The sequence below is a fragment of the Dasypus novemcinctus genome, chromosome 7 (assembly GCF_030445035.2).
Source record: "Dasypus novemcinctus isolate mDasNov1 chromosome 7, mDasNov1.1.hap2, whole genome shotgun sequence".
In the NCBI taxonomy this organism is placed as follows: domain Eukaryota; kingdom Metazoa; phylum Chordata; class Mammalia; order Cingulata; family Dasypodidae; genus Dasypus; species Dasypus novemcinctus.
In genome coordinates, this window is record NC_080679.1 from 68476073 (window position 1) to 68494115 (window position 18043).

Sequence of the window (18043 nt, forward strand, 5' to 3'; positions counted from 1 at the left end):
ATGTATAAGTGGGAACATTCTTGTTCAGATAATTAGTTCTAGTTAAACTTTAGTGTGGAAGGTCAAATAAGCTTTTCTCAGGTAGAAGAAACTACACTAATCCAAGAATTAACACACTTGGAACAAAGTCTATTAGCAATGTAAATGTCATTACCTCTGATTTGTGATTAGCTGAACAAACAGTGACGGGCCAGTATGACTTCCAGGCTTCAGGAACAGTCTAATGACTTTGAAAGGTAGGAGAATTGCTACATTAGTTTATTTTTGTATGTAATTGTTAAAATTTACAGATATCGTTTAACTTGTGATCGTCCTCAGAAAAGAGAGTTACACACTGCCTTGCACATAGTACACTCATTGCCCTTATCACATACGTTTTGTTTTCCCTACTGGCTTTCTGAGAGCAGAGATCATGTCTTACTTAGGATGAGCACAGGGCCAGGCCCAATAGATGTTTAATAAATATTTGAATGAATGAATAAATGGGTTTGAGTTTATGAATGGAAGTCTGTAGTACTTAAATATGTAATATACATAAATATAAACATGAATAATTTATTAATGTGTGTATGTATATACACAGATACATACGCAGAAACACACATCCCACATTTAAAGTACCATTACTAATTAAGGCAAGAAATTAATGTTTAAGGTGTCTAGCCAACAATAATAGAATATAAACATGCAATTAAATAATGAGTGATTACTGAAACAAGGAAGAGCATTTGTTAGGTTAAAAAATGTGTGACTTAAATATACCAGCCCCCAAAACTTACAGACATGCAAGCACATTGTCATCTATTCATGGCTACCAGTTGTGTTTGTTCTTTTAAATGAAGGCAGACTTTCAAGTCCAAACCGTTAAACAGTTATTTTATTCATTGTTCTTGCATACTGTGGATATAACTATTTATCCTAGTAATTTACTAAGAATGCTGAAACATAATTATCCCAGACTTCTTAAAAAGAAATACAGTTATAAGCCCTGCCCTGATTATGGTGGCAGAGTAAGAAGCTTCAGGGCTCTATTCCTCCACAGAAACATTGAACAATCAGCAAGAACTGGCAGAAATATCTTTCTCAAAGCTCCAGAAAACATTGACAGGATTGCAGTAATGGGGCAAGTACTAAATCAAGGAAAAAAGCTACTCGAAAGCTATCAGATCTCCTAGTACCCCAACCACTCATGGGCTAGTCATGGATCTGGCTTGTGCTCCCAGTGGGGATCTCTGGTCCCAATTCCAGATGAAACAGAGTAACCCTTATGAATATACTGGGAACACGTGTGTCTGGCCCAGTCTGTCTGGTGGTGGCCTGAGGGACTTGCTGTCCCAGAAGTTGTCCTGTGTGTAGAAGGCAGCTCATAGACCTAACCCACAAAACACTGTGGGAGAGCATTCAAATGGCTGCCTGCCTGGAGCAAGGAATTGCTGTCTGAGGACATATATTGCAGTGCCTGGACTGTGAGGAAACTGTTTCCTAGGGAAGGAGAGACATTGGTATCTGTGTAAATGGGGAATTCCTGGGGTCAAATGTTCATGCCCAAGACAAAAATCATATGAGGGAGGCCCATATGCTTTGGCCTGGATCTATTCTACAGATTCATGTAGGAATAAGCTCTAGAGAAAAGTACAGGTTAATCCTCAAAGACTGGGATTCCTTTTTTCTTCTTTTATTTGTTTATTTTTTTCTGTTAGTTCTTCTATTCAAAGAAAGCTCTGTCATAACACTAGCTGGATACAAGCTTAAGGAACAGGTACATCAGTCTCTAAATTTCAGCAATAACTCATTAAAATATCAAAATAGCCAAGTTTCAACAAAAGAGTATAAAACATTCAAAGAAATGTAGCCTAGGCCAAGTTGAAGATAAAACATAAGACATCATCAATGAAGAGTATAGACCAGGGACATTCCAGACTAAGCAAAGTGGTTTTTTTTTTAATAAAAAAAATTTTTTTTTATATACTGGGGCTGGGGCTTGAACCTAGGACCTTGTATATGGGAAGCTGGTGCTCAACCACTGAGCCATATTGGCTTCCCCAAATTGGTTTTATTGTTTGTTTTGCTTGTTGTTTTGTTTGTTTTTTTTAGGAGGCACTGGGAAAAGAACCCAGGACTTCCAGTGTGAGAAGTGGGCATTCAACTGTTTGAGCCACTCTCAAAGATTATTTTTAAATGGTCCTAAATATGCTCAATGAGCTCAAGGAACCATGGACAAAGAACTAAAGGAAATCAGGAAAATGATAGGTGAACACAAATAGAATATCAATGGAGAGTTGGAAATTATGAAACGGAACCAGAGCTGAAGGTCACAGGAACAGAAATTTAAAATTCTTTAGAGTGGTTCAACAGCAGATAGGAACTGGCAGAAAAAAGAATCAATGAACTTGAAGATAAATCAACTAAAATCATCCAGTCTGAGGAGCAGAAAGAAAAAGAATGAAGTGAACAGAGTTGAGGAACACTTGGGACACCATCAAACATACCAATATACTCATTATGGGAATCCCAGAAGGAGAGAAATAAAGTAAGGAGCAGAGAGAATATTCAAAGAAATAATAGTGTAGAACTTCACAAATTTAATGGAAGACATGAGTATACACATCCAAAATGCTCAAAGAACTCCAAACAAGATAAACCCACACCATGCCTGTTATAATCAAACTGTCAAATGCCAAAGATAAGGACATTATTCTGAAAGCCATAAGGGAGAATGACATGTAACATATAAAGGCACCTCAATGAGATTAAGTGTCAGTGTCTCATCAGAAACCATAGAGGCAAGAAGGCTGTGGGAAGGCATATTTAAAGTGATGAAAGCAAAAAGTTGCCAACCAGTAATTCTGTATCTGGCAAAATTGGTTTTCAAAAATGAGAGAGGAATTAAGACCTTCCCAAATAAACAAAAACTGAGGAATTTCATCACCATTAGATCTGCCATACAAGGAAAGCTAAAAGGAGTTCTCCCAAGTTGAAAGGAAAGGACACTAGATAAATGACTGAAACCAAATGAAAAAAATAAAGCTCTCTGGTACAGACAAGTACCAATACTAATGTATTTTTTTTTGTCCCCCCCCCCCCCCCCGCGGCTTGCTTGATGTCTGCTCTTTGTGTCCATTCGCTGCGCGCTGTTCTGTATTTTTACTTGTCTCCCTTTTTGTTGGGTCACCTTGCTGACTCAGCTCTCCGAGACGCTTTGCGGGCTGGGCGGCACTCCATGGCACTTGTGGGCTGGCAGCTCTCAGTGGCATGTGAGCAAGCCTGCCTTCACAAGGAGGCTCTGGGATGCAAACCCAGGGCCTCCCATATGGTAGATGGGAGCCCAACTGATTGAGCCACAGCTGCTTCCCAATACTAATGTATTTTTTATTTGTAACTCTACTTTTTAATTCCTACAGGATCTAAAAGACAAATGCATAATCATTTGGTTTTGTACTCATAATGTATAAATATGTAATTTGTGATAAAGACTACATAAAGGTGAGGGGATGAAGGGGTATAGGTATAGGAGTATAGAATATAGGACTAAGAGGCATAGCATGTAATTTATGTATGCTCTTGAAGTTAAGTTGGTATCAAAGCAAGTAAGGTTGTTATAGACTAGGGATGTTAAATCTAAGCCTCATGGTAACCACAAAGAAAATATTAGATAATACGCAAACTCAGAGACAGAAAGTAGATTACAGGTTAACAAGAGTGCATGGCAGAGGCCATGGGTAGTTGATGCAAAATTAGTGTAGGTTTTCTGGGGTACAGGGAAAGTTCTAGTAATGGATGGTGGTTAGGGTACTGCAATATTGTGAATGTGATTAATCCCATTACATGGTATGCTTGGGAAAGGTTAAGATGAGAAGATTAATGGTGTATGTATGTTTCCACAATTAAAAAGAAAGAAAAACTAAAGAGATAATAATTAAAGGCAATACCTGATACTGGATAGGAACTAAAAATGTATGAGATAAAGCTCAAAAGGACATTACTGAGACATAGGGAAAAATTGGAATAAAGAATGTAAGCTTTATATCAATGTTAAATGTCTTGAATTTGATAACTATACACACTTAAGGTGATTGTATAAGCAAATATACTTGTCCATAGGAAATGTATATGAAAGTGTTATATGTGCAAGGAGTATAATATTTGCAACCTGCTCTCAAATGTTCAGAAGATAGATGGATGGATGGGTGGATAGATAGAGTGATTCAGCAAAGGTGGCAAAATGTTAAAATTGGTGAATCTGGGTACCTGCATTGTGGTGGTATGTTGGAGTTCTTGGCAAGGGGTTTGCAATTTGTAAGTTTGAAATAACTTCAAAACAAAAAATTTAAAAAAATAGCAATTATAGTTCTTTTCTGATAAGAATAAGTAATATAATTTATAAGGTTTTAATAAATCCATAAATTAACCTTATTTTTTTTCATCCATGATATTAGTAATTATAAGGAAGCACAGGTCCAGCTGTCGTCTTCTCTATAAGAAATATACTGACATGCATGGGCAAAGTATCTTTACAGTAGATACCAGTGCTGTATTATTAGAGAACTACAGTAATAGGCCCTACAGATGAAAGAAAATGTATTAGTTGAGTAATATGCACCCATAGAGACATGATCTCCAGTCCTGTAGGTGTGAGCGCATTTGTAAATAGAATTTTCAAAGATCCTATTAAGATGAGGCCAAACTGAATCAAAGTGGGCCTTTATTCAGAGTGACTGCAATCCTTATAAGCAAAGGAAATTTGGACCAGAAGTTCAAGTCTCAAAGGGAGAAAAAAGAGACAGATCACCATGTGATGGAGGCAGAGATGGAATGCCAGCAGGCTACTGACAGAATGCTACAGACTTTGAAGAAAGCTTGACCTCTAGTCTCCAAACCATGAGCCAATTAATTACTGTTTTTTAAAGCGAAGCAGTTTGTGTTGTTTTGTTAAAATTGTTCTGGCAAACTAAGACAGAAAAGAACTATATTGATTTATATTTTTTGACTTATGTTGCTAGAGAAACTTCGTTTCACTGTGAGTTTACATACCTAACAAATAATCAACTTTATGTTATCTGCTCTCATCTGCTCTAACAAGAACTAGAGCTAGTTCAGAGTGAAAAAAAAAAAGGCAAATTATTATAAAATCTCATCTTAGAAAGTAGCTTCAGCTTACTGCCCATTAATTTTGACCTTAAAAAAGATTCCTTCAATTTAGTGGACCTGGGTAGCCTTCTTATTATCTTATGGAGTGTTCAGCAGGCCTCATGGGATGTCTTCCCACTTACTGTATTAGCCCAATGGTATAGAGCTGCTTTCCATGTTATAAATGTCCATTTGTAGGAAATGATTACTTTCTACTGCCTCAGTATATATTAATATCTGGTTTTCTTCCTAGATTCCTTACAATCCCATATGAGGAATGCTTAAAATAATCTATTAAAGGGTTTTCTCAACCCCTTTCCCTTCTCTGGCATTTGATTTCAGACCAGTTATTCTGGCGACTGCATGGAAGATGATCTAAGGAGAATAAAACTGGTGGTATGGAGGCCATTAATGATAAGAAGAGATGAGGGTCTGAACTAGAACAGTGGTCCATTCTTTTCCAAGGATGGAAAAGAAGGATAGATATGAATCATACCGAAGAGTTATACATCTAGGACCTGGTGATCATGTGGCTATGGGAGAAAAGGAGAAGTAGGAGACAAGGACTGTGATGGTATTGCCATCATTTAACTTTAGGAATGTAAATAGAGGAGATGTCCTAGGAAAAGAAACAAGTCAGTTTTCTACAAACATATCGGAACTTAAGTTTGTTTCAGCTTTTACGAAGACATTCTCTTAGGTCAAAGAAAATCTTGTAGCTCTTCAAATTTTTTTAATATTCTGTGGCCATTGCAGTAGCATTAGTTCAGGAACATATTCTAAAAATGTGGACACCCCCCCTTTTTAAAAAAAATGTCCATTTTATTTTAATGGCCCAGAAATATTTTGGCATAACTAATTACTACTGATTCTCCACACAGAAATATTGGTAGGGAGAAAATATCTTCATTCTTTCCTCTCTTTTGCTTTCCATTTCTTTTCTTGATGTTCTTCCCTTGCATCTAGCTTTCTGCAGAGAAGGAGAGGTGGTAGTCAGCTACGAGATAGAGCTCACATATAGACTGTGAGTGACCTTTGAAAGCTTCTCCACTTTGCACAGGAAAGGAGCAATGCTCAGAGGTCAAGGGAAATTACAAATAAACAGCACACCACCTTCTGTTTCTCAGTCTGGTTTTAATATTTGGCAAGGGGCAAAACAAACCCAACAGAACGAAGGGCCTTCCTTCACTTGAACTTACAGTTCAGATCATGTTCAATTTAATCTGTATTCACATTATTAAAAATATTGTTAAAATATGTAATTATTGTACACTGAATATTTATAATTTATTAGAAATCCTGTTAATGTTTTTCCTTTCTCTTTGACACTGACTTTCCTCCTTTTCTAAATGTATCTTTTATCATCTCAGGATATTCCTTTAGGGTGAGTAATTTCATTCTGTCACATTTCAGAGTAAATTCTCTCAGCCCAAATAAGTTTAGTTTTAGATGTGGTTTTGCGGGCATCTAGTTGGCAATACCCAGAAAGTATCTGGATGTACAGAGCTGAGGCTTGGGACAGATATCTGGCCTCTGAGTAGCAGTTGTTAACAGACAGCACCCTGAGAGGCAGGAGATAATCCAGGAAGATGCTGAAGAGGGCCAAGAACTAAAGGCTAATATTGGACCCTGAGCAGCAGCCTCAACACACACAGAAACAGAAGAGGAAGAACAGGCCTCAAAGAGACAGAGTAGCTTAGTCAGAGAGGTCATAGGAGGGCTTGGTGAGAGACCTATCCTAGAAGGCAGGGCTGAAAAGAAATTCAAGAAAGAAGGCCTGAGAGAACAAGTGAAGTAGAGAGCTCCTCGGGTAAAATCCCTTTTTCCCTCATGTTCCCAAACATGACTTCCTAATACCCCTCCATCCTTACCTAAATCTTCTGTGCTCTAGGGAGATGGTAGGTAGTCATGATGCTTCTGTGCTTATAAATGCTAATGATTTGTACTAGGTAAAAAATATAATTTCCTCTGTACAAATAAGTCTGTAGGTTAACTTCTTTTAGTATTGCTTCCATCTAGTTTGTTTATAGGCATTGTGGCTTTTAATGGTCTTCCTGTAAGTAGCTACAATTAACTCAACTATAATGCAAGTATTTCAATATTCATTATTTTAGTGGTTACCCAGCAGATTTTACTACTGTTTACTCAGTTTACTACTGTTTACTGTTTACTACTGTTTAGCCCATCTTGCCCCTTGTTCAAGATGAAATAGATAAATACCTTTGCTTACCAAACAGAAATAGCTTAGATTCTGCTTCCACAGATTTTCTCCTTTGTTGTTTGCATCATGACGACTCCTAACAATTTTGAGATGGATAAACAGAAAAACTGATTTTATCATACAACTTTGTGAGCAAGGACAGTGCTACCTGTCTGATTAGTATCACTTTTGATGTGTATGTTATCCACAGAAAAGTGCAGATCTGTTTTTCTCTGAATAGATTTTAACTCATATTTGCCCCATTGTAAAATACAGTTCATGTGTAAGATCCAAACCCCTTAATCAAGGCTGGGGGGTACTTCTATTAAAACACCCTTGTTATGTTAATTTTTATTTGCCTATTCCTCTTAGGAAAGGATTTTATTTTTGACCTTAAAGGACATCAGTAATAAATTTAAAAACTTAAAAAAACCATTCCTTTTGGTTCAGAGGGATATAGGGCTATGTAAAGAGAAAATAAGATAAAACTATTAATAATGCTATATTTTTTATCAAGTACATATCAGAGCTTATTATAAACCTTATTTTCTGTCATTTTGTTAAGCTGGTTTTGATTCTTCTTTTGTACATAAAGAAACTGAGATTAAAGAAATTAAGAATTTTATCCAGTCACATGGACATTAGATCTGAGTAAACCTTGGCATTGCTGACACAATGCATTGCCTTTTTTCTCTGAGCTTGCTTAAAATATTAATGGAGCCCTTGAAAGCTTTCTCATGCATTTTCCTTTTTTTTTCCTTACATAGTATTGATTTCTTTTTTTTTTTCCTTGAAAAATTCACATAGTACAATCAGTAATAAGTTTAAAAGCTACTTTCTTAGATTTGGTTTTTAACTCAAATTTCAGATTTATTTAAAAGATGTAACCACTGCATATGATATAGCTTTAAATAATACAGACCATTATTCATCAGTATTAAGGAAAATTACCTGCTTTACTTTTGAAAAGTTAGTTTTCAAGAAAAATTGAACCTCTTAGCTTATTATTTTTTTTCTGATAGCGCCAGCTTCACAAAAAGACTGTTGACTGTTAGACTGGTGTCTAATCTGGCAAAAAAATATATATATATACTATTCTTTATATCTAAGGCTAAATGCTATTGCTCAAAATTTTCCTTCTGGTATTAATAACCCAAACAAAATTCTTAGACATTGAAAAAAGAGATTGAAACTCAGATTATATTGATAAGGATTAGCTGATGAAAGAGCTGTACTATTGAATGCATATGTGAAGTCTAAGAAGGTGAGGTATGAATTAGCTATTCTCTTATTAACTTTTTTTCATGTTTGAAGGGTCAACGTTTATTACAGTAACTCCAAATACTTGAGAGAATAACCTTGAAATACTGACTAACCCTGAATCCTTGCTATAATACCCAAATGCACGAAAATCATATAATTGTGGAAATTCAGACACATTGTCATTATTGAATGGTCCTGGTGACTTTATGATTGTCAAATATTTTATGATTTTTCAAATATCTTTGATAGAGGAATTATAAATGACAGCATTATTCAAGGATTCCCTGCAAGAATGGCTGCTGTTTGTCTACTCTTCTTCCTGATAGACAGAGAAAAAGTGGGACAGAATGGGAAGGAGAGGTACCCCTAGTCTAGCACATAGATCATGGACCTTTGGGCTCAGTCTGTGGTATTGAAATATGAAAACCAAAAGTATTGCTTTGGAAAGGGTGTTAAGGTCAAAACCTAGAAACTAGCTTCCTTGAACTTCTCCCTCCCGCTCAGTGTGACTGAACCATCCACCTAAGTGGCAGCTGTCCTTTTGTCTATTGGATATCAGCCCCATATCCAATTAGTTACCACGTCCTATTGAATCTACTGCCTAAACAGCAATTTCATCACTTGTCTTTTCTCCATCTAGAATGCCTAACCCTCAGTTCATGCCAAAATTGTCACTTACTTGGGTTGATGTATAGTATCTACTAATTGGGCTCTTTCTACCAGCTTCTGCCCCACCTGCCTCTTCCCCACTAGCCTCTTGTGCACATACACACAATCCATTCTCCAACCATTCATGTTCCAAAAACACAAGTCTAATCATGTCAAGCCCTGGTTTAAAATCTGTCTTTGTACTTTTTTCCCCCTTAAACTTCTTATTTTGAAATAATTTCAAACTTACAGGACAATTGCAAAAATAATACAAACCCATACAGAGAACTCCAACATACCCTCCTCCAGATACCCAGATCTACCAATTTTAACATGTTGCTGCATTTCTGAGTCATTTTGTCCATCTATCAATCTATTAATTTTCTAAACATTTGAGAGTAAGCTGTATGTGCCATGCTCCTTGAACACATGATACTTCCATATACATTTCCTAAGAACAAGGACTTATATAACCACCTCAAATATAGTTATCAAGTTCAGGAACTTTAATATTTATATAAAGCTTGCAGTCTATATTCCAGTTTTTTCATATGTCCCAGTTTTTTCATAATGTCCTGTCTTTGACTCTTAACTGGCTGTAGGTTAAGTCCAAACATATTAATATGACTTATAAGACCTGTACTGGTATGGTCCCAGTTCACCTCACCTGGGATATTTCCCACCCCAGAGACTTACTGTAGTCAGTACTGAAATTCTTTCAGGACGGGACACTGTGCTTACTTTGCCTCCAGGCCTTGTATATAGTTCCTTCTACATGAAGCATACCTGGAACCAACCCTTTGTCTTCTCCTACCTCATTTTCTTTGGCCTCAGTCAATCTTACTCTTCAGTTTTTCAGTTTAGACCTGACTTTTTTCAAGAAAGCCTTCCTGGACTCCAATGAAAGAATTATGTTCCCTCAGTGTTCCCAATATTACTCCTGTTACAAATACCGCGTTGGTATTTTAAATGCCTGTTTATTCAAATAGACCCTTCACAAAGCAGTCAGCTCCATAAGGGAAGAATCTGAGGCTTTCTTGTCCATGATTATATATCCCCAGCACCTAGTACAGAGTGTTGCTTATAATCAGATATCATTAAAAGTTGTATAGATGTTTGGATAGATTGACTGCATGCCAGGTCACCTGTAAAGGTAGAGCTAGCAAAAACTATAGCTAAAGGAGGTAGGAAACCAGACCAGAGAATTCGTAGTATCTGGGAGGCAAGAGGGAGCACCACTGGGAGGGAGAAAAGCAAGTAGGCCTGTGCACCCTACCACATACAAGAATACAAATTGTGGGCCTAATGTATTAAAGTTAAAATTTAAACCAATAAGCTGTTAAATAACTTAAAGTTTATTCTCCTATCTTGACAAAAGTGTAGTCATAATAACCTCAGGAGCCCAGGATTGAATTTAGAATTTCCAGACATCTCAAAGTTCTGTGCCAGAATACAGGAGCACAGAGAGAGAGTGGTCCTGCCCCACCTCCCTTTTCTTCCCACCTCAGCCATTCCTGTCCTGCAGGAGTGTGGAACCCAGTCTCCACTGCCAAACTCCATCTGTATTTCCTGAAAACAGTCATCTCTAGGCCATCCCTGGCGACCTTAGAGGTGATGTCTATTCTCAAGGGGAGGGATGTGGAAGAGACCTACTCAGGCCCTTTTGGCACATGGACTTCTGGAATTCAGGTACGCAGAATGTGGTCGAGAAGGAGGGGGGTACATAGACTCCCCATGGGCCAATCTCCTTGGACTGCAGCATGGGGAGAGACTTGGCCAGAGAAGGGTGTATCTAAGGGCAACACTGCAAGCAGGATATGACCTGGATTTATTCTAGAGCTTATACTCCTAGTGCATATTTGTGAGAGTGTAGCATTGGCAAGGACTGTGAAATAGTGATTTTTAAAAGCCCATCTGAATACATGGGCTTAAAGTTCATAGATGTATCTTTCCTAGCTAACTAGTTAACTGTTTATACACAAGACCATGCAACTGTGTTTGGGAAAACAGTTTAAAGTACTGTTTAAGAGCACAGTCTTTCCAGTTAAAATGGGGTTTAAGTTCTGATTTGACCTTTTACTGGCCATGGAGCCCTGGGCGGAATGCTTCATCTGCTGAATGGAGGTAATAAAATCTTCCTTTAAGGCTGTAGTGAAAATACATGAGGTTAAAGTCTTTAAAATCTTTAAAAGTGTCAGCCCAGAGCACTAGATCATAGTGCTGTCATCATCATAATCACTGTTATTTTTCCTGCTATTACTCCTCATTTTCCGGGACTATTGCAATGACCTTGGCAAGTCTCATAACCTCTCAGAACTTCAGTATCTTCACCCATAATATGAGATGTTTGGAGCAGGAATAACTTAGGTCTGTCCAGTTAAGAGATGGACTTTCTGGAGTTCCTTCTTATCAGTTTACATTGATTCTTAACTTAACTCCCAGGCTATGTTGTAAATTATTAGTGAAGTTAGCTACTATGCACATAATATCACCTCCCAACATACGAAATTCTGAATCTTTTATAAAAACTGAAAAATTCTGGATTAAATATGCAATTTATAAAGTAAGTATTTGCTTTACAGAAAGATACATTCTAAAGTTCCTTTATTCACATGCACTTCTAGTACATTAAAAATCAAATTTGATTTACAAAAAATATATTCCATTTGCCCACGACTTCTCAGAAACACATGGATATCTCTGGAGTCACTGAATCCTTTGAAAATATGGTTAACACTGTGGATTTCTTTCTCCCAGAAAAGAGCATGCTTGCAAATATTTGCTATTTGCATTCAATTATTGGGGAGAGGGGTCCCTGGATCTTAATTTAAGAATCTCTAGTGTAAAGCCAAAACAAAAACAAGACCAGTGAAAATGGATATGCTGAGAATATTGGGGGTATTTCTAAATTTAGGCCTCCAAACTCTCGGCCCTTTTCAGGGTCAGAGAAACAGAGAAGTAACATTTATTGAAGGCTCATGCTGTTCTCAGGCACTGTACTGACCATTTTTTATTTGTTATATTGTTTTTTTCCCTTCCAAGCCAAAAATAATCAGTTATCATTTATTTTGAGAAAAGTTAGGCTCAAAGAATGAACAGTTCTCCAAAGTCACATGGCTAATTGACGGTAGAAGCAAAATTTGAACTGGGGTTTGACTCTAAAGCTTATATACAATGGAAAAGGCTCTCAACCCTTTCACATCTCTTCCCAAGCTCCCAAATCTTTATAAACAATAACATTACAGACATGCAGAGATTCCTCTTCTGAGTGAAAGTTGAACTTCTCACAGAGGAACTCCCTAAGCCAACCTAACACCCACAGGCAATCCTTCCCCTCTCTCATGTCCTAGGCCATCGAGTTGGAGCTGCCCTTACTTGCAGGAGTGATATGTTGCTGTTGGGATTGGGTGGAGCAGGCCTTAGAGCTTGGCTGGATATGATGCAAAAGTTCTGATCCCCTAACGTGACCCAGTAAAGGTTTCCAGCTGACATCTGTGTAAGAGAGATGTCAGCCAAGGAGCAGAGAAGTGACCTGTCAGGCTCAGTATGTCCCATTTGCCAAGTCTCACATGAGAAAAGTGAAGACAGGCCCCATTTAGAAATGGAGATCTTGTTCCTGAAAGATTTATTACATAAGGGGTCATGTTGCACAACATGTGCTATGCTTAGTAGACTTGACTCCTTCTTGCTTCATTCACATTTCACAAGGTAGCCAGTTAATATCTTTAAAACAGAAGGAGCAGGTAGGGGATTAAATGAAGGCTCTTATAGGAATGATAGAACATGAGTCTTATTGGAATTGTCTTAAGCTAATATTGACCTTTTTTCATAAACAGACTATGCAGAAACCACTGAGGTGTGCACAAAGACCTTATATTTTAAGGAAAAGCCTATATCCCCATTTTCTAACCTGTCAAAATAGAGCATTCTTAGCGAATTGGGAATAAGCTCACAAATTCTTTTTTGGTTTCAGTAATTTTAGATACGCTATCTAATCTCAGACTTCACAGTGTGTCCCAGAAAGCCATGCTATTTCACAGTGATATTAAAGGTATGGTGAGATTTGGTATTTGATTTAGATTTTCTTCTTGATTCCCTGCATGGGATAGAACTGCTTCATAAAGTCACTTGCTGCTAAGCATTTCAGACCTTTATTTGGCAGTAATGAGGAAAATAGCTACTTGAATATGTTTGGGGTAAAATATGAAGATTTATGAGTAACTGACATCTGATATTTAATATGCAATGGATGGTTTGAGAGATGTTCTACTAGTGTAAAGGCAGTACCTTCTTCTTATACCTGTAAATCAATGTAGTATGCTGGTTACAAATGTGGACTCTGAACGCAGAGTGTGTGGGTTTGAATCCCAGCCCTGCCACTCAACTACTTTGTGACTGTGGGCAAGATACTTAGTTTCTTTGTGTTCCATTTTCTCATCTATAAAATGCAGGTGACAGCAAATCTCTGCTTAACTGTGTTATTTTGAAGATTAAGTGACTTAATCTACGTAAGGTACTTAGAACAGTGTTGGCTAGTAATAAATGTTATTCAAATATGAATAATGTATTTATGTCTTAGCTATTGTTAAACAAATATGAAAAATGTCTAGAAAAATAAGTTAGTATAGCCTTAGTTTGGGATGAGGCTTTAAGTCAGATTTATTCTTCCCTCTGCCTTGAGAAAGCTCTTACTAGGACTGCTGTCATTTCTTCTGTCCACTTACCTCGAGTTTGCATATCAGTCAACAGGTCCCATAACACCTGTGGCCTAAGCATCCTTGTATACCTGTAAATGGAAATGTACATCGAGCATTTGGTAGCTTAAATAAGTATCATCGCACACTTAAACAAAATGCTCTTGCTCAAGTGTATATGTCATTCCTACTGTGTTTCATTAATAAAAAACCAGTTTACTTTCATTATTATTGACTTTATAACAGCTTTGTATATAGTCAATGAATACCAAGGAAGAAGAACATTAATAGCTTGTGAGGAGTCCTTGAAACCATTTGATGCTTTTAAAAAAAAAAGTCTTTTTACTCAAAAAGACTGGAAAAGTATGGTCATTCAAAATATAGACTGAGTGCCTACCACAGGCTTGGCAGCATTCTAGAAACTGCAAAAGAGAGCACGTAGAATACTGTCCTTGCCATCATGGAGGTAATTTTCTAATGGAAGGAGGCAAGGAACAAGTTAACAGATAAAACAAAATTTTAGAGACAGGTAAGTGCCATGAAGTAAAAAAAAAAACCAGTGATGTAATAGAGAGAAGACCTCACTGAAGAGGTGATAATTGAGCTGAGACACAACTGAATTGGAGGGAAGAGAGGTCCTGGCTGAGGGAATAGCAAAGGCAAAAGCCTTGAGTTATGAATTTGAGGGACATGGATGTGGCTCAAACAATTGGGCTTTCATCTACCATATAGGAGGTCTGGGGTTCAATACCCAGGGTCTCCTGATGAAGGCAACCTGGCCCGCGCAGCAAGCTGACCCACGTGGAGTGCTGGCCCATGCGGAGTGCTGCCCCATGCAAGAGTGCTGCCGACCAATGCAGAGAGCAGAGAGCTGATGCAGCAAGAGACGCAACAAAAAGAGACATAGAGGAGAGACAAAAAGAGACTTAGCAGACCAGGGAGTTGAGGTGATACAAGAGAACGATCGCCTCTCTCCCACTCTGGAAGGTCCCAGGATCGGTTCCCAGAGCTGCCTAATGAGAATACAAGCAGACACAGAAGACCATACAGCAAATGGACACAGAGAACAGACAATGGGGAAGGGGGAAATAAATAAAGCTTTAAAAAAATTAAAAGAATGAACTTGACATGTTTGAGAAAAAGAAGAGGAAACTTAAGTTTTGAGGGAAAGGTAAGGTTTGGAAAGCAAGCAGGGGCTTAATCATGTGGTATATGTAGGTCCTGATAAGATGTGTTTTTTTTTTTGTTTTTATTCTAAGTGCAGTGGGAAGCCACTAAGCACTAGAGTAACAGGGTCAGATTTGCATTTTTAAACAATTTGGTTGCCATTGTGTGGAGAACCAGTATGCTTTAAAGAAAGAAATTTGTGAAAACCTAAAATTGCAATTCAGGTAATTGGAAAGGCAATCATTTTCCATTAAAAAAAGTATTATTTACTCACTCAAGAATTACATTAAAATAATGGAACCTCATGAATGTAGTTAAAAGTTTAGCAGGTCATTATGTGTTTGTCAAGGGATGGGGTAAAGAAATTGAAACTAAAATATCAGAGGCCATCATCAATTTAATATTAATCTAAAATGAAGACAAAGGAACTGAAATTTGGAAGTTTAAACCAAAAAGAAAATAATATTTGACTTATAAAAATTAATATATGTATAGATAAGTTCATAGAGGACTTCCATATTCTACATTTAAGGTTTATAATTGAAAATTATAAATTAATTCTTTAACCAGATTATGTGCATCCTAGCAATGAAAAGTAATCATTTGAATATGCAAGAAAAATCAGATTCTGGTTACGGCTTTCTGAGTATTAATATATTGAGAAGAAAACAAAGTCATGGTTTTCTGCTTTGCAAGAAAGCCTGAACATCTTTATAAACACTTACAGGATATTCAATCATTTTCTAGACCCCTTATAATAATGTTGACTTTGAGGTTCTGTTGCTAGTGCTCTATCTAATCAGCCGTTCTGTGGGTTTATTAAGCTTTTGAAACTATCCCAGGAATCTGATAACCATTTATGACTTTGTTTCTATGGAAAATGCTTCTGGGTTCTAGAATATTGACTTCAAAACCATTTTTAAGGGGTACTCTGACATTTGTTTCTACAATTCTTATAATCTGTTTACTCTTTGAAGATGATCAGAATTTTCACTGAGAAAGAAATCTTTAATCAGGTAGTATGCAGCAGAACAACTCTTATAATAAGAATACAGATGTCTTTCTCCTTTACCTCATTTATTCATTCAACACACATTTCACACATTCACTGAGTACCTTCTCTGTGCAAGGCACTAGATTGGGATTTGTAGGCAAACAGCAGTAAATCAAGTCTGATCTGTAACCTATAAGAGCTTATAGTTCCTTGGGGAAGAAGACACACAAAAATAATACACAACAATATGTCATAAGTATTATAAGAGAGGTGTAAATGAAATGTTTTGCAGGTTCAGAGGAGAGCTAGATAGTTTCCTCTAAGGAAATTAGGAAGATTTCCTGGAGGAGATACCACTTAAAATGCCACTAGAAAGTGGAGATCATTTGAAAAAAGACAGAAGGGAAAGGCATCCTGTGAGGCAGGGACAGCATGAACAAAGTTACAGTACTGAGAAAAGTATGTATGGGAACCTGCTAGTGCTTCAGCTCAGTGGACATTTCTGGAGCAACTACCAAGTTTGAGGCATACCTAAGGGGCCAGAAGCAGAAAGAAAAATGAGATATGGGCCTTTCCCTTAAGGAAGAATTCAGTTTAGCAAATCTCAAAAAGTATGAAAAAACATTTTCCCTTAAGTTTGGACATGGTGATAGATGCTGAACTGAGGTGTTTGAATTGTATTCTGTGGCAGTGGATTTGGTGGTGGTGATGATAATGCTTATCATTTACTAACCTCTTCAATGTTTTAGGCACTGTGGTAAGAATTTACATGTATTATTTCCTTCAGATCTCCTCATGAGATAGGATTAGTTTTATCCCTGCTGTGCAGCTAAGCAAATGCAAATTTAACTAATCAATTAATTGCTTAATGCGACCCAGCAGAGTAGAGATTTGAACAGGTATATTGGATTTCAGTACCTGGAGCTCACTAAAGGAAACCATGGAATATGTTTGAATAGGAAAATGACTAATTTAAGCTGTCCTTAAGAGTTCATTTGACTCCAAGGGGAATCAGCGATTAAAGGATTATGTGAGTGAACAGCTAATGAGAACCCAAATGAAGGCACTGGTAATGGGTATGAAAAGGAGAAGGACATGGCAATTGTCATGAAGATAACCATCTTGATTCAGGAGCAAAGAAGAGAGAGAAGTCAAATACAGCTTCAAATATTAGAGTTCGTGTCACTGGAAAACTATTGATGCCAGGCATTGAATAAGGCATCAGCTGAGGATTGTCTTATTGGGAAACAGAAAGGTGGGGGTGGAAGGGGAGAGAAGGTAGTTGGGATGACTAGTTTAATTTTGTACAAATTGAGGTGCCACGGGGATATACAGATAAAGATGTTCAGCAGGTAGTTGGAAATGGCGTTTAGAAATTGGATCATATTCTACCAAAATACCAAGGTCAAGGAGGACTGATATAGGCCTTCAAAAAATAGTTTTTATTAGACTGGAGAAATCAGAAGCCAGATTACAGGGTTTATGACGTGAGGGTATAGCAAAAAAAAAAAAAAAGTGAAAAAGGAAGTATAGGCAACTCTAAATGGAGTTAAAAGCTAAGAGAAAGGAATGAGTAGTTAGTAGAATAAAAGGCTACAGGAATGAATTTTTTAAAAAAATTTCTTTAAGAATGGAATGACTGAAGAAAGATGGATTGATGGAGTGGGTGGGTCTGTATTAAGTCAAGGACACAAGGATAGGGAAGCTTGGGTGATGGGTACCTGGTGCCTCCTTCTGATTCATCCAAACTCTAACCTATCCTTCATATTACTACTCAAATGCCAGCTCTCTGCTGAACCTTTACCACTCCCATAATTTCCCCCATAGACACTTAAATGATCCTTATTCTGTTCTACTGTTCTTGACCTATGTGCACCATGGACCAGTGGTTCTCAAGAATTAACATGTATCAAAATTACCTGGAGAGCTTAAAACATAGGTTGCTGAGTC

At 37.3% G+C, this 18043-nt stretch overlaps 1 protein-coding gene across 6 annotated transcripts in view; it reads left to right on the forward strand.

Moving 5' to 3' along the window:
* The window catches only part of ZNF385B (zinc finger protein 385B), a 440337-nt gene that overhangs the window by 318410 nt on the left and 103884 nt on the right, over window positions 1-18043 (forward strand). Inside the window, exon 1 of one of the 6 annotated variants that reach the window (XM_058300566.2) lies at window positions 10830-10927. The exons of the other annotated variants lie outside the window; for them this stretch is intronic. Within the exon in view, the coding sequence (XP_058156549.1) occupies window positions 10909-10927 (19 nt within the window). The 5' untranslated portion in view covers window positions 10830-10908. Of the gene's footprint in view, window positions 1-10829; window positions 10928-18043 lie in introns of those variants that run through there. 6 annotated transcript variants of the gene reach the window in all.